The sequence below is a fragment of the Melospiza melodia genome, chromosome 10 (genome assembly GCF_035770615.1).
Source record: "Melospiza melodia melodia isolate bMelMel2 chromosome 10, bMelMel2.pri, whole genome shotgun sequence".
Taxonomy (NCBI): Eukaryota; Metazoa; Chordata; class Aves; order Passeriformes; family Passerellidae; genus Melospiza; species Melospiza melodia.
In genome coordinates, this window is record NC_086203.1 from 19,706,148 (window position 1) to 19,722,908 (window position 16,761).

A 16,761-nucleotide genomic window follows, 5' to 3' on the forward strand; every position below is an offset into this window, starting at 1 on the left:
CTGGGAAGTTCCTCTGGGACCCTCCATGGGAAGGACACAGACATGTCCCACAGCAGGAATCCCACCTCAAACACCAGGCAAGACAAAGGGTGCTGCATATTAGCTTCAGATCTATCTGCTTCAGCTCTTTTCAAGTGACAGATTTTTGCAATGCCCTCTTGTCTGCTCTAAAAGGAGAAGCAAATCCTGTATCAATGGTAACCACAAGAAGCTGGAATAATTTTGAGTACATGTTTTCAGAGACTGTGACAAAGATACTCAGCCTTGAAGGATAAGGGTGTGTGGGCAGTGAGGTTTGCTTTGCTTTTATCTTGGACAACACTTTTCAATGCCTGGTATCTCAGCAGCTGCATTTCTGACCCCAGGGAGTTATGACTCACTGTTTGCAAATCTCTGAGCCACCAAATTGAAGGTATGCCTCGCAAAGCATGATCCTGAACTGAAATGCTTGTAAGTGGGTGTTACAGCTCTCCAGTTATTCTGTTCCAGCACTCAGGGCTGGCTCCATGTCACTGCCTAAGTTTCTGGCAAATAGAAATCAGCACCTCTTACTTTGTTTAGGATCTCTCTGGGTTTGTCTTCTTCAGTGAACTTCTCAACCAACCCGTGAGCAGTGAAGCTACAGAAGATGCATTATCCCACCTATCCCAACACAATGCCAGCCTGAGGAACATCTGCTCTGCCCAGTTGCTTCAGACACCAACATCAGAGCTGAGGCTGGCCTTCTGGGGGCTAAGGCTGTCTTTCAACTGCTTTCTGGGTGGCCTGTGTGGGGTTAAGGGAGCCACTGGCTGCCATCCTTTCTGTTGGAGTGGATCAGTTCACTGACTCAGGGACAAACAACACAATGTTTTATCAAACATTTCTTAGCAGGCAGGCAGGAGAGCTTTGTGTGGGTAGCCCAAGGCCTTCAGAGAAATAAATAAGAACCAATGATCAAAAGATCCTCACATTTCTTTTTTCCTTGTTCATTAATGTTTTTCTTCTCAGGAAAGTGACTGCATACAGTGCTGCAGACCAATGCTGTTCACAAGGGGTTAATGCTCCCTCTCTTTGGAGACCTGTGATGGGAAGGAATCACCACCATCCATCTGGCAGGGCATGATGAGGCTGTCTCTTGGGAAGGGGCCACTGCTGACCACCACATCCACACATGCCAGGGCCCATGAACAGCTGGGCTTGGGTCAGAGGTTTTGGTCCAGCCAGGCAGGGGCTCAGGGGTGCCTTTGCTGGAGAAATGGAAATCCCAGCTGACACTTCACAGAACAGAATCCAGGAAGGTCTCTGCCAGTGGATTAAAAAATTTAGTAACATGGTGAGAAATCTGCATTATCTCACTGCTTGAACTCAGGGCTCTTGGAGGGAGCAAGACAATCTGTAAATGACCCCTCTTGTTTGCTGTCAGTGGGATCCTCAAATTCCTGCTGTGTGTGGCAGATCCTGCAAAACTGAAGCTCTAAAATGCAGGTTTAAACTCTCTGTGAACAACAGGCTCCTAGGTAGAGACACCAGCATGTGCTTCCCTTTCCAAAAACAAGCTGAGAAAGAGGAGTTGCTCCGTGCGAAGACAGCAACTCCCTTATTGTGCAGAGTGGCCGGTGACAATTCCTTGCCAGACTTCATTGCCACTGAGGATGGACGGACCACAGAACTGTACTGTTCTCAGCTGGGTCCTGGCACCACATTTGGCAGACCTCAAAGGGACAGAAGGAAAAATGCAACAGCACTTATCAGAGAGATGGGCACTAAATCCCACGGCAGTCCCGTGGCACCCGGGCACTGCATCACAGCACAGCCTTTCCCTTACATTCCGTCCTTCACCCCAGGGACAAACCACCTCCTGAAGTGACCCCAGCAGAGGCACTGCATGCCCAGAGCCTGGCAGGCGGCGGGAAGGCACAATGAAACCCGCAGATCCTTCAGCCCGGGCACAATGAAACCTGCAGATCGCTGCAGCGCGAGGTGCCCGCTGCCCCGCAGGTCCGGGCGGCTCTCACGAACAGCCCATCACAAACAGCCTCACCGGGGGCTGCTGCGGGGATGCCGGGGAGGGAGCTGGCTCCGGCCCGCCATTGCTTGTTGTCGTTGCCAAGGTGAGGCTGCGGCGACAGGGGCGGGGCCGAGGGGCGGGGCTGGGGGCGGGGCCTCCCCACAGCGCCCCCGCCGGCACCGCCCCTCCGGCGCGCCACGGGCGCCCCCTGGCGGCGACGCGCGGCCATGGCGGGGGTGCGGCCTCGGGGACATGGCCGAGGGGACAGGGACACGGCCAGGGCACGGGTGAGGCTTTTTGTCACCCCTCACAGCTGGGAACCGCCTCCATCGCCCGGTCTGGACGGGGCACAGGTGTCTCCGCTGCCTGCAGCTGCCGGCCAGCCCAGGTCAGGGATCTCAGCACAACCTCTCAGGTGCTCCCACCTTGATTCTGCTGCAGGCTCTTTCAATGGATTTATCGCTGTGATTTCAGCCAAACGCGGCTGCTGCTGCCTCCATCACTGGCCCTGGGAGGTTGCAGCCCTGGGGCAAACAAGCAGATGGGGAAGTATAATTCTCTGTCAGGCCATGCAAGGATTTGCTGATCTGCAGCACAAGGGTGAGATGAAGCTGCTGCCCCAGGAGCCAGCAGGTCTGCCCCTAGCTAGGACTCTCAGCCTCCTCCTCTGGAGCTGGAAGGACAGCAGGTTCCCTGCCTCCTCGGTTTTCAGCATCTGTCTTTCCAAGATAGGCACTTTTGCCCTCCTCTCTCCTCTTGTGGCTTTGCAGATGCCAGTCCACCAAAGGCATTTTCAGGCTGTGGGTGTAGCCAGGTCCTGTGTGAACTGTGAAGTACTTGAGTGGCAGCCTTGATCACACTCTCATTTTTTAAATATAGTTAAAACAGCACTGTTCCCTCTATCCAAAACATGCTCTGATCCTGTGACAAAATCCAGAGCCACCCAGCCCAAGGCAGCTCTCCTTGTGTGGACCACATACCTTGCTCAGCTTTTCCATTTTAACTGTACACGTCTGGCAGATTTTTTTCATTTACAGCCCGCCGGTGCCTGCCTATGGCTATTTCAGTTACATTTTTAGTAAGCTTCAAGAAGAGTTTAAAGTACTTTTTAAATGATGAAATGCCCTCTTTTCCACAATTTTTTCTCCTTATTTCAACAACACTCATCACACAGTAGTCTCACCCCTTGCAGGACTCACAGATGCTCTCCCACATTCTTCCAGGGGGTTTTCCCTGTGTGTTTCCCAATGCTTCATACAATTGCTGTGCACAAGCAGGTTTCTTTCATTATTTTTTCCTGAGTATTGTGGTCTGACAAGGAGAATAAACCACATTTTTTTTTAAAACCAGGAAAAATTATTTTAAAGAAAGTTGAGCACTATAAGGAGTGGAGTGGGAGGGGCTACTGCAGATAACTAAATTAACTTGAAAAAATCCAGAGGAGCAGCCCCTGGACAGCCAGTGCCCTATCACCACTTTCTCTGTGAAGGCGCAATGTGTTTCCAGAGTAGCTGAACAAAGAGTAGGAACCAAGCTCCAACCAGCCCCCCTAAGTCCACCATTCCATGGAAATCACAGGCAAACCCCAAATAAGAATAATGACGTGTTTGGCTTGGCAGAGGCTCAGTCTGAGTTGTGCTGACAAGTCAAAAAATGAGGTTGTAAAAATAATGAAACTGGAAGAATGTTGTTGTTCTTCTTCTCCAGCTGCTTTTTGAGGGCCTTAGCAAGGCTTAGCAGACTCTGCCATCACTCAGCCACCTCACCTGTGCTCTCATGGCTGGCAACTGCCAACACCTTGCTCAGGACTGAATAAAGAGAGAGAAATGCCCTCTGCCTCCCACTGGCAGCCAAAAGGCTGATTTTACCTGCATAGGGTTAAATGGTGAAACACCAATAAAATCTGAAAAAAAAAAATCTGAAGCAGGGAAGTTTTTTCAGGATCACTGATAGATTTGTATTAAAATCTTCAAGGCATTGCCAGGATGACTTCTGCTACACATACCCAGCCCTGTTTATTCTCTTTTGTCCCTGACCTGGGCTCCTCAGAGAGCAACACATTGTACTGTGGTCCCTGCATATTCCTGCTGCAAGCTCCCCTCTGGCACGAGGATCACAGCAGAATAAATCCTGTTCCCTGCTGCTACAGGCTGCAGTGTGCTTCTGTGGTCACAGCCAGCCACTCCTTCCAGAAAACAACTTCTCCTTCCCTCCTTGAGAGCAAATTGCTCTGACAGATGACACAGGGCTGAGTTTGGCATCAGCCCTGTGTAAACACAGAGCACAGGGCCTTTCCTGGGGTGCGGTTCTGGCCATGGCCTTTCCTGCCAGAGGCATTTCTTGGCCCACGATGGTCCCTGAGCCCTGGCAGATGGTTCCATCGGGCTGTTCCCTCCCACTGCTCCAGCCCAGGGGCTGACACACCCTCTCCTCAGCACAGGGGAGCCGGGGCACTGTGCCAGTGCCTGCATGGCACCAGGGCTGCTCACCTCTCCTGCTGCTTCCTGACCTGCAGCTCTCCGCTGGAGGGGGACATTCCTTGCAATGAGAGAACAAAAAAACATATAAAGAGACAAAAAAAGCAGTTCTGAACTCCTGCCTCTCTCTGTTATTTGGCACCAGGCCTGGGTAGCTAGATACACACACAGGCACTGCACAGCCTGCAAGCTGTCCCCAGGCTGCCCCCAGAGGTGTCCCAGCCACCACCACAGCCAGCCAGGGGCCACCAGCAGCTGTGACTGACCCCATGCATGAAGGACAGCTTGGCACTGCTCACAGGGCAGTGGCAAGAAGGGCCTGCAGAGCCAAACTCAGCCTTGAACAAGCCCAAAGGCAGCACCTTTTCAGCCCAAAGACAAATTTAGTCTATGTGGTAGGGCTGAAGTCTTGAAACAGATGATGCAAAGGCTCAGCATGACTCAATTATCACAATTAGAAATGGAATCAAACACGGGGTTAGTGTGCAACACTCTGGTTCAGAGCTCACCAGGGTCTGGGATGGGTCACATACTGAAACTGGCATTCACCAGCCAGGTCAAACCCAGCCTCTGAGATGAACCCATTGGAGAGAAATTTTTGGCCTGGAACAACTTGAAGCCCAATTATTTCCAGACATAAGGGACATATGCATTTATTTCTTTCCCTCCCTTTACCAGGAGAAATTGCCCTAAGGGAGAGAGGGAAATAAGAGCTGCATGTGTTATTAAGGAGGCCGACTGGAGTTCATTTATTCTGTGTGACACTTGGAAGGACAGTGACAGCCATTCCCAGCAGAGGAACCAGGGAGTCCCCAGATGCAGCACTGCTGGCCAGCCTTTAATTAGAGGTGGCTGTTCTGCTCAGCCTCTCATGTTTCACAGTTGCTTCCCCCTGAACATGCCTACCCAGCTGCAGGCCCCAAAGCCCAGCTCTGTGGATAAGGCCAAGATAAACAGGCTTTTCCTGGAGAGCAGAGGGACTTGGAATGTTTCCCTGGCTGGAAACATGAGGCTGAGGAGGTGGAACCCACCCCTGCAGGCATCTCCTGCTGTGCTGCTGGAAGAGAACACCACTGTCACCGAAACACGGTGACAAAACTACCTGCTTGTGCTAGGATATGCTTACAGAGCAAGTTGCCAAATTCACAGGCATTTATGTATTTACCTACATAAATCAAAGGGAAATGGAAGTCATTTGCCAAGAAAATTTCCATGACAGGAATTTGGGGGTGGGGGCATGGTAAGGGAAGAAAAGGAAGGCTAGCTGAGAAATTATGCTGTTTTGAACATAGCACACCAGGAGACATCCCATTCTATTTAGCCTTTGCCAAGGGGCTGTTTGACTCCATATCCAAACACGTAATTTAGGAAATCCTCTTCCAATACTTGGCAATCTCAGGCCAAATCAAAGAATTATCTCTGTGACTCTATTAGGATCTCAAAGAAAGATTGAGTCCTGGATCACATTATGCAAACATGAAAGGTCTGCTGTTCCACAGGGCTCACAGGCAAAAGCCCTGCTCTGGCAATCACAGCAGACAACATCCGTTCCTTGCTTTTATCTGCCTTAGATATTTGAGAATAAAGTGTCAATCACCTCTTCCCCAGTCATGTGTTAAACCACTAACATTTTCCTTTCCCCAGCTGCCTTAAGTCAGTGCAGGACTGCTTACCATGCCTTGGCTACCTGCAGCACTTCTACTCTGGCATCACCTAGCTGTTAATTATCTGTATTTTTTTAGCAGAAAATTTGGGTTTGTCTTAACTCTATTTGTGTTAAACCTCACTTTCCAGAGCAACAATGTGTGCCAGACCAGTGAGATGAACTGTGCCAATGTGAGGCTTATTAATTCAACAGCATAAAAAGCACCAAAGTCCATCCCTTTGCAGTGTCTGGTGCTACATCCCAGTGCCATCCACACCGACAGCTCCTCTGAGCCATCTCTGTGCCCAACACTTCCCAATGCCTTCCCACTCCTGTGCCCAACACTTCCCAATGCCTTCCCGCTCCTGTGCCCAGCACTTCCCAATGCCTTCCCATCCCTCCAGCAGGACTGACATCTCTGGCCCCTGGAAGCCCTGGCAGGAACCAGCCACTGCTAAAAACATGGAGAAACAGAGCTGCTCTGTGCCGTGGCAGGAGACCAGGCTGAGGAGCACCTGAAAACCCTGAGCAAGCCATAATATTTGTTATAATTGTTTTTCCGCTCTTTTTCGGGCAGAAAAAGAAATGGGAAATCTCAGCATGACCAAACAAGCACCGCTTGACCGGTCCCGCAGCCTGCCCAGGCCCGGGAGCTCAGCACGGGCAGGGACCCAGCGCCCAGCGGGAACAGCCGAGCTCGCCGATAGGGCCGGGCCGCCGGGAAGCGCCGGAACTGCGCGATGCCGAACCCACCCCCAGGAGTCCAGCAGAGCCCGCCCAGCTTTTCACCTCAGCACCGCGGAAGGCGGGGAGGAGGGGGCCGGGCCTCCAGCGCCGGTGGGCGCCGCCATCGCGCGCCTCCTCCCCCACCGGGCGCCGCCATCTTGTGCCGTGCCCGTACAGCGCGGGCGTCGCCATCTTGTGCCCTCCCCGCGCGGTGTGCCGGCCATGGCGGGGCTGCCGTGCCGCCTGCTGCTCCTCTGCCTGGCGGCCGCCGCCACCAGCGCCGATCTGGTGCTGGAGGAGGTGCGGCGCTCGCTGGACCTCAGCACGCACCTGGCCAAGATCTCGGCCGAGCTCAGCCTCGCCAATGCGCCGGGCGGCGCGGCCGCCTCCACCTTCTTGCTGGCGCTGGAACCCGGGCTGGAGCCCCGGCTGGCCCACCTGGGCGTGCAGGTGAGCGAGGGCAGCGGGCACCGAGCGCCGCGCCCGGGGGCCCGCGGGCGCTGCCCGGCCCCGCGCCCGGAGGGACACGTCGGCACTGCCGGGTCCTCAGCGCCGCTCCCGGATCCCGCCGCCGGCCGGGAATGGGGGTGTGTGCCGCGGGGTGAGGGCGGGGGTGGCAGGCCTGGAGGCCATGAGGGGGCGATTCACACCGACAGGCTGGGCTGGGGTCGCCGCCAGCACCGACGGAGCAGGGCTGGCAGCCCCAGGGGACGGGGGCACAGCCCTTACCCGCAGGAGGGTCGGAGCAGCAGTAGGACAATATTTCTGTCCTAGCCCCAGAGGTACTGTCACTTTAGATAAACTCTGCGTACAGCAGAGAGAGGTACATGCAGTGCTCTATAGTATGTCTGTGTGCAGAGTTCTGTAGTGTACCTTGATGGGTGAAGCCATGTTCCACCTGGCCTGCTCACTCCCTAGTCACAAGGGAAATCGCAAAAGCATTTGATCAATATTCTCATCTGTGCAAGTTATGGTGACTGTGCCGGCTTGGGAATCAGGCTGAGGTAACATGGGAACACACAGCACACTGATGCCATATGTTGTTCGGGAACAGGTAAAAGGTGAGGAAGAGGAGGAGAACGCCTTGGAAGTGAAAGAGACCAAAGTTAAGGGCAAAAGGTGAGTATCACCCTCTGAATACCTAGAGGTGTGCATGGGGGGTTCATAACTCCTCACAGTGAAGCAGAGATACTCCCCCAGTTCCACACACCCAGAAGTCAGGAGTGTTTTCTTCCTCACCTGTGCTCAGTCTCTTGTACTCAGTGCCTTGAGTAGTGCCCTGGCCCCCTGGTACACCAGATGAGAGAAGTATTTGGTCATGCTCTTACCCATTCCTCCATTCTGAGCTCTCAGTTGGCAGTGGTGATTACAGACAGTTTAGTGCCCTGAGGCAGTGTGTAGAGCACCACAGAGTGCTGGGTATCATGGCCCAGTGCAGGCTCTTCCTGCTGCCAGGAGAGAGGATGCTGCTGTTTGCATCAGGCTCTGTACTGCCAAGCTCAGAATATTATGTAGATTCTGCAGGCAGGTGTCTTCTGAGCCATGGGAGCTGAGAGGTGCCTGTAAAGTGACTCAAAAGCACAGTGCAGCTGGGTTTGAAGAATACAGTGCCTGTGGAATTAAGATGCCAGGGTAGACCTTGGCTTCTGACATGGCTGGATGTCTCATGTGATCCTGCCCTGGGCCACCACGCATGACATGAAGCATGTTTTCTTCTGCCATCACCTTGGTCTGTCCAGTCCAAATCCTTACATTTGGATTTGGTGGAGTCTCAATCCATTCTGTAGAACCCTAGTCCAAAACCTTGCTCCCGTTCTGGCCATTCCTTAATTTCAGATCCTGTGGGCAAAAATCTGAGAATGAACAGACTTTGTGGGAGCAGGTGCTTAAGATATTTGTGATTTGTCTTCTGTACTTGTGCTCATGCTTCCTTTGATGCAGATCATTCCTGTCATCTGGAGAAGAATAGAAAAAAACTCATACTGAAGCTTTATAAATTCAGGATTAGGGAGGGGTATGTCACCATTCCTCTTCCCAAAAGGGAACTAGGTGTTTTTTTGTGAAGCAAAGACTGTAGCTGTGCCTGGACACAGTTCAGCCTGTGCTGCTTCCCCAGCACAGTAATCACACCTGCTGGGACAGGACATCTCTGTCTTGGAGGAGCAAGTGAAATACCTGCCCAAATCACACATTACACACGTGATACATGGTCAGGGGATGTTGCAGTGGGTGGAGCTGATGCCCTCTCCAGGGAGATCCCACATGGCTTACCTGTTCTTCTCCCTTGCAGTGGGAAGTTCTTCTCGGTGAAGCTGCCCTCTCCTTTGGCCCCAGGAGCCAAGGTCCGTGTCTCTGTTGAAATGGTTTTCACACACGTCTTGCAGCCCTATCCCACCCACATCACCCAAAGTGAGAAGCAGTTTGTGGTCTTTGAAGGAAATCACTATTTTTACTCACCGTATGTCACCAAATCTCAAACAACCCGTGTCAAGCTGGCCTCCAGGAACGTGGAGAGTTACACCAAGCTGGGCAACCCTTCCCGCACTGAGGACACGATTGAATATGGCCCCTTCAAGGACATCCCTCCATACAGCCAGGTAAACTTCTGTGCAAAGGGGTTGTGGCTCTGCAGAGAGCACGTTATAGATGTGGAAGATGTGTCTCAGAGGCTGGAGAGTGGGAAGCAGAGGCTTTCATGTAGAAATCACAGGTCAGCCATGAGTTAAACTGTGTGCCAGGAACGTACATCTGCCAAGGAGGGTTCTCTGTGGTACATGGAATGGATCATTGTGAGGGAAGCTTGCTACTTCCTTTAGATCTGACAGTTTATCTTTTTTCCCTCGTTAGGACACTCTGAAGGTGCACTATGAAAATAACAGTCCCTTCCTGACCATCACCAGCATGACACGAGTCATTGAGGTGTCTCACTGGGGTAACATTGCTGTTGAAGAGACGGTTGATTTGAAGCACACAGGAGCAGTGCTGAAAGGGCCTTTCTCCAGATACGACTACCAGAGACAGCCAGACAGTGGGATCTCTTCTGTCAAGTCTTTTAAGGTTGACATTTTGCACATGTGTTTTTATAACTGTGACTTCCCCTTTTCTTAGATCCCCAGAGGGACAAAAAAAATTGCAGTTGTCCTTTGCCTTTTGTTTGGTAACTATACCTGAGTAATAAGGGAATATTAAAACTCTGGACTGTTTTCAGAGAAAGCTTGTGCTGGATAGGAATAGCTTTTGGAAGCAGCATTAGGAGGTCATACACTCTATTGCATTTGCTGGTCCAATAGACTGCACATACAGGAGCATGTGGTGTTTTTTCCACACTCCCACCCCTCCAATCTCAGGGACCCTCTAAATCCCTTACTCCTAATATTGAGATCTCTGTTTTGGGTTTTCCACCGTGCAAGGACCATTCATTCTGTCCCCACCCCCTTACTTTCAGAGTTGCCTCTCTTCATATCCTCCTCATGTTGAGCAGTATTAATTGGAAACTCACCCATTCATTCCTTGCTCACAAAGCACACAACAAGAATTAAAGCTGTGGCTCTGCTAGCCAGGTGTAAAAAGTGTTATGTGTTCTCATCTGAACCAAAATCTTTCTCACTGCTTGTAGCCTTCAGGATTGATTGTTGTAATTCTCTAGGGTGGTGCAGCCAAACAGAAATCTCATTTTGTTGAGTGTAAAGCTAGCAAGCCCAGTCAGCTAGGGCAGCAAGTTGGAGTGAAAAGGGAATTGCTGTCCTGGTGGGCATGATGATCCCTTGCTGTCTGGGGAGTTTGAAACCCAGCTGGAGAAAGCACATTCATTTGGACGCCAAGTGATTTTAGTGCTGGCAGCCACCTGTGGGATTGCTTATAATGGCACAATTTTCCCACTCAGCTGAGTGGCCATTTTGTCATGTCTCATGTGGGAGCACAGTTTCTCAATGCTTACCAGCCTTTATTGGTTTTGCCAGTTTCACTGGAAGTCACTCCCTCTGATGCACTCACTGCTGCTTTTCTCCCTACAGACCATTCTCCCAGCTGCTGCTCAGGACGTCTATTACAGAGATGAGATTGGGAACATCTCCACCAGCCACCTTCTTGTCCTGGATGACTCTGTGGAGATGGAGATCCGTCCCCGATTCCCGCTCTTTGGGGGCTGGAAAACCCATTACATCATTGGCTACAACCTGCCAAGCTACGAATACCTCTACAATCTTGGTGGGTGGCTCAGAAGGGAATAAAAATCATCCTCCTGTGTGTTTGAAGGTAGTTGCTGTACAGAAAAGAATTGAAAGCTGTGGTACACAGGACCTTAGCAACAGCAGTTGCCAGCTATTTTTTCTAGAATATGCAAATTCCTTCAGGTTTTTGTAGACATCTGATTAAAATATATCTTAGTGAGCTAGTGCCCCCTGCTGCACAATTATCCATGCAAATTCTGCTCCTGTTCTGGGTGGGAGCTGAGTTTCAAGGCTGTCCCTTGTTCTCTGAGGAACTGTAACCACTCTCTGCTCTGCACTTTTAGGTGATCAGTATGCCCTGAAGATGAGGTTTGTTGACCATGTGTTTGATGAGCAAGTTACCGACTCTCTGACTGTCAAGATTGTCCTACCAGAAGGAGCCAAGTAAGTGTGATTCCTCCTGGCTTGTTACTGCAGACAGTGCTGTGTTGGTGGCACTTCTCCAGTCTGCTCTAATGGCCTGGGGACAGTGAATCAAAACCATGACTGTGCATATGGAGGAGATCTTGGAACACAGCTTTGCTTCATCGTAGAACATTGTTTAAACTGAATAATTTACCTTGTGCTAGAGGCTACAACTGCCCAAATGAGTCTTGGGTTACATACTGTCAAACACCATAGAGTCATATGGGACTGTCTGCTTTTACCCACAGGAATATCCATGTGGATAGCCCCTATGAAATCAATCGTGCCTCAGATGAACTTCACTACACATATCTGGACACTTTTGGACGTCCTGTTATTGTGGCACACAAGAGCAACCTGGTGGAGCAGCACATCCAGGACATCGTGGTGAGTGTGGCCCTGAGCAGTTGTGCCTCCTCTGAATCCAGCAGCTCAGTCAAAACACCTAAGAAATAAACACTGACTGGAATGCTTGGGTGGTTCTGCTGCTGCCTGAGGAGAGGAGTAAACCCTGCAGTAACATGGGGCACTGCTCAGTGTTCGGAACTTCTCTTGTAGGTTCATTACACCTTCAACAAAATCCTGATGCTGCAGGAGCCTCTCTTGGTAGTTGGAGCCTTTTACATCTTGTTCTTCACTGTGATTGTGTATGTCAGGCTGGATTTCTCCATCACCAAGGTTTGTATGTTGAAGAGCCCTTTGGGAATATAAGCAGATTTCTCAGTTCTTGAATGGTGATTTTTCATGCCAGTAATTCTCACTGAATATTCCTGCCACTCCAATGTTTTACTGGTTGTTTGAAGTCCTGTTTTTGTTCAACCTGAGCATCCTGTAGGGCTGATTTGGTGTCATAAAGCTAACTAGAGTTTTGCTTGCTGTGTAAAAAGGAATCTCCCTGAGAGGAAGGGATGTCTGCAGTTCTCAGCAGACATCCCAATTTGTTGGGCTGGACTGAGTGCTGAAAGGTGCTTCCCCTAATCAGCACCATTCACTTAATTATGGTCAATTGACTTAATTGTAGAGGGAACAGTTTTTATAACAGTCCTGTGGCAGATTGCAGGCATGGCTTGATGCAGGTCAGAGATATGACTGCTTTGATCTTCCCCCTGTCCTCTTGCAGGATCCAGCTGCTGAGGCCAGGATGAAGGTTGCCTGCATCACAGAGCAGGTGCTCACTCTGGTGAACAAGAGGCTGGGGCTGTACCGCCACTTCGATGAAGCAGTGAATAAATACAAGCAGTCACGGGACATCTCCACCCTCAACAGTGGCAAAAAGTCTTTGGAGATGGAGCACAAGGCCCTGACAAGTGAAATAGCCTCTCTGCAGTCTAAACTGAAGACAGAAGGCTCTGACTTATGTGATAAAGTAAGACATGAAAATTTATTTTATAAGCTCTCCTGTTCTTGGCTCTGTCAAGTATTCTGCAGGAGTTTTAATTGTGGGTTTCTGCAGCCAGTCTAGGCTGGGTTTTTCCATCTGAAAATGCCTTGATCTCTGCAAGGGTGTATGAAAACTGTTATTTTTGCAGTAATCTCAGTTATGCAGCCATGTAAGCGTTGCTAGTAAACAGCTGCTTGTGCTGTTTCTTAAGCAGTCCTTGAACCAGCTGCATTTGTACAGGTTAATGCTTTGTAACACAATCCTGATACTTCTCATTGAGCTCCTGGCAGTGACACATAAGCAAAAAATGGAAACTATCAACAAATTAACAGTTCTGACTCTACTACTCACACCAGTCAACCCAAAATCTCTCTCATCTCTTATTTTCTTGCACATTTACATTTGATGCTGACAGAATTTTGGTAATGTGAGGCTCCTCTGGGGGTGTTTTGCTCTACCATGTTGAAAGCCACAGCACAATGAGCACACACCCACTGTCCTTCCCTTCAATGTATTTTAACACTTACCTGAAACAGCCACTTAACCCCAAGTGAGGGACACTTTAGTCTCTAAGATTCATTTAGCTAATAGCCACCTTGGTTAATCTGTTATTTAACTCAAAGAGTAGCTCTGTCATTGCAGATTTCCCATCACACGCCATGAACATTAACTGTAGGGACACAGCTTCCAGCTGTCAGAGCTGTGATTTAGCTTGAAGCCTTTAAAATCCATCATTAAATACTCTCACAGTCTCTTGCCACTATGGCTCCTGGGTCCTTGGAGGCCCTTTTATCTGCACTCCTTAGTTACCCATTCTGGGATATTCCTCATAATGTGCTGGCTAGGGAAGCAGCATTCAGGGATTGGAGATGTTTCTACTTAGCAGAAGATGAAGTCACTGCTATCATCTGCCATCTCTTCTATTCCAGCTTCACTGCAGGAGTTGTTTTGTTCTGTTCTGTCTCCTCTAACGCTGCCTGGGTTTGTCCCCCTGCCAGGTGAGTGAGATTCAGAAGCTGGATGGGCAGGTGAAGGAGCTGGTGCTGAAGTCGTCGGTGGAGGCGGAGCGGCTGGTGGCAGGCAAGCTGAAGAAGGACACGTACATCGAGAACGAGAAGATGCACTCCAACAAGCGCCAGGACCTGGTCTCCAAAATCGACAACATCCTCGATGCACTCTAACTCTGCTTCAGCAGCTGCAGAGCTGTGAAGGGAGGTGAGGGTGATACACTTGGAGCCAAAACTCACTCCCAGCAAAATGAGGGGGAAAGTTGATGTGGAATGTCTGAAAGTGCATTTTGATTTTAGATTTTTCTATAGAGCTTGTCTGCTCGGCAGCACGTGCTGTGCAAGGAACCAAGCCAGCGTGTTTGGCTGGGTAATGGGATTTCCTTACCAGAGGTGAGACTCAGCCAAGTTATGAAACATCTCCTGCTTTTGGTTTGCCCTGTATAGATGTGCTCTGAGTAAACGCACACAAGGAGCCAGTCTGAGCACAGACACACTTATGGCAAAGCTGAATCTCTCAGCTCTGGAAAGAATAATAAAAGATACCTTTGTTCTACTTTGAAATAAAACAGTCACTGCCTTGTGTCTGTGTTGTGTTGGGCTGGGGGGAGGTGGAGGGGCTGGGTGGCCCCATCCTGCCCATGGCCAGGAGAGCAGTTCCCTGTGGAACAGAGTTCAGCCCTGACCACTCCTGCCTCCTGTGTGCCCTGAAGTCAGAGCTCTGCCACCTCACACAGCCCTGACCCAGACAGGGGAGAAGGCCAAGCTCTTGTTCCCCAGGGATGTGCATGCACCTTCCCTGGGAGAAAACAACAGAACCTGTCCTGCCAACATCTTCCTGTGTGCTGCATGTGACACAAGTCCCTGCCTCACTTGTGCTGCCCATGTAGGTCCTTACTCACACTTTGATACCTTGGGAGGTGAATGCAATCCCCTGCTAATATCAGTCTCTTAAGATTTTTTCCTGTACACCTTTGCCCCAGTTCACTGCTGAATACTCCAGACATGGCTGCAGGGACAGCAGTACCGTTCTCCCTACTGCCTTTTTCTGGCATAGTTGTTTACATCAAAGTGGTTAGAGATCCTCATACAGAAAAAACAGAAGGGCAGAAGGGGCTGTGTGTCCCTCTGTTTGCCCTGAACTGCAGGTGGTGGCAGCTGCCCCTGGGTGGGTGTCTGTGCAGGGCAGGGGTGGTAAGGGGTGTGCAGCCTTCTCCACTGGGCACCTGCAGGCTCTGCAGAGACTCTGGAGGCTGCCTGCAGACCAGGCAAAGCTCGTGGCTGCCCCACGGAGCAGTGGCTCATGAGGAGACCGTGCCAGTGAGTGAAGGTTTGCCACAGTACTGCACTGGCACCCTGTGTGGCACACTGGCTTGAGGCAAATGCAGCCCCCATGGCTCAGTGCTGCCTGCAAGCCTGTGCTTGGATCTGCACATGCAGCAGGACACTTTCCAGCCCTTTGCCAGGCCACCTGCTCTGCAGTCCCTCTGTCCTGGACCTACACAGCCCAGCTCTGTCACAGACAGACTTGACTCTGCTCCATACCGGCCCCTTTTATCTGAGATAAAAGTTGTCTCTATCCTCTCCTGGGATACTTTTCCCATGCAGAGGATGCAGACCTCTACCCTAGACCCCACAGCTTCCAAAGTGGTTTGTTAGTCAGGAGTGTTTTGCAGCAGGCCTGAGCCCAGGCATCCACCACATTGTCACCAGGTGCCAGCTCTGTCCCATGCCCACAAACCTCACCTGGCAGCAGAGTGAGCAAGCCTAAATCCCTGCCTGTCTGTTCCCTGTGCAGGTGCTGTGGAGCACCCTGAGACAGTGAGTCCTGCCTGACCAGCTGCAAATAGCTAAAATCAAATAAATTGTCATTAATCCATTGAGACAGTGCACACACCATACTCAGGGAGTACAAAGGGCATCCAAAGCCAGACAAGGGCTGCCTGTTGCACCCAGCCAAAGCAGGCAGGTCTAGAGGATGAGAAGAGGGATCAAACTGGTGATCCCAAAGATACCCTCAACCCTCCATTCCCCCAGCAGAGGAAAAGCAGTGCCACATTTCAGAAGATACCACTTCTGCCTGGCTGGAGCCACACTCAGACCCCTCAGGATACACTGGAGCTCGTGGTGCCTGTTAGAAAGCTCTGTGGGGTTGACAGTGCCTGTGCCTTTCTACCCCAAGGGGATCTGATCAATCAGCATACACCTCAGCCCACAAAGCTACTGGGCAGCTTCAGATACTGCTTGTTGATGGAAACCACATCTGCAAAGGCAGCAGCTAAAAATAGGATGGATGCAGGCAGCCCCAGCTAGAAAGGAGAGCTGGAAAGGTCCCCAAAGAGAGCTGCCCCAGTTCCTGAGGCTGAGAGTAAAGCAGCCTGTGCAGCAGTGATGCCTCAGTGCTCTCCACACAGCTCCTTTCTGCTGCCCTCCCTGGGGTCATGTGCCTCCCACACTGTGCTCCCTTGAGCCCTTTCTGCCCCAGTGCTGCTCCTGCAGCAGCACATACACCAGGGAACCTTTTAACAAACACACAGCACCAGAGTGACCTAGAAACCTGAGCCATTTCTAGATTCCTGCAAATGTACTACTGTGAATAAATGAGAAAAAAAGGAAAAAGCACAGCACCTACCAGGAACTTAGGATCTGCAGGAGCCAGGGGAGAGGCAGAGCAGCAACACCTGATGTAGCAAATGGGCCAATTAGGGCTCTGGCTGTTTGTCTCTGCCAAATTTAAAGCTTCCAGTCCATGGGGTGGGGCAAAGAATGAGGATTTTTGGGTCAGGAAAGTTAGCACCTGTTTATCTGCTGTCTCCTCATCAGCTCTGAGGGATCTTGCTTCAAAATCTCCCTCCCATGGCTGGGGTTTACAAACTGTAAATACATCCAAGAAGGTTTTCA

General features: G+C 50.8%; 1 protein-coding gene across 2 annotated transcripts; it reads left to right on the top strand.

Annotated features, from left to right (window-relative positions):
- Nucleotides 1–7,045: 7,045 nt before the first annotated feature.
- On the top strand, nt 7,046–14,443 carry RPN1 (ribophorin I). 2 transcript variants are annotated; one of them, XM_063164764.1, is made up of 11 exons: nt 7,046–7,288; nt 7,893–7,957; nt 9,129–9,435; nt 9,686–9,895; nt 10,852–11,044; nt 11,352–11,451; nt 11,721–11,859; nt 12,031–12,150; nt 12,593–12,838; nt 13,852–14,068; nt 14,161–14,443. In XM_063164764.1, the coding sequence occupies exons 1-10, from the start codon at nt 7,061–7,063 to the stop codon at nt 14,032–14,034; spliced, it is 1,791 nt and encodes a 596-aa protein (XP_063020834.1). In that variant the 5' UTR covers nt 7,046–7,060; the 3' UTR covers nt 14,035–14,068; nt 14,161–14,443. The 2 variants fall into 2 exon arrangements, with proteins under 2 accessions (XP_063020834.1, XP_063020833.1); XM_063164763.1 differs by having other exon boundaries at nt 13,852–14,443.
- Nucleotides 14,444–16,761: the final 2,318 nt, after the last annotated feature.

Bases quoted from the DNA above. Each gene is read 5' to 3' on its own strand.
- RPN1 (XM_063164763.1), top strand. From the start codon at position 7,061: ATGGCGGGGCTGCCGTGCCGCCTGCTGCTCCTCTGCCTGGCGGCCGCC. The intron at 9,896-10,851 runs GTTGACATTTTG...TTCTCCCTACAG, and splicing joins CTTCTGTCAAGTCTTTTAAG to ACCATTCTCCCAGCTGCTGC. The intron at 11,452-11,720 runs GTAAGTGTGATT...TTTTACCCACAG, and splicing joins GTCCTACCAGAAGGAGCCAA to GAATATCCATGTGGATAGCC.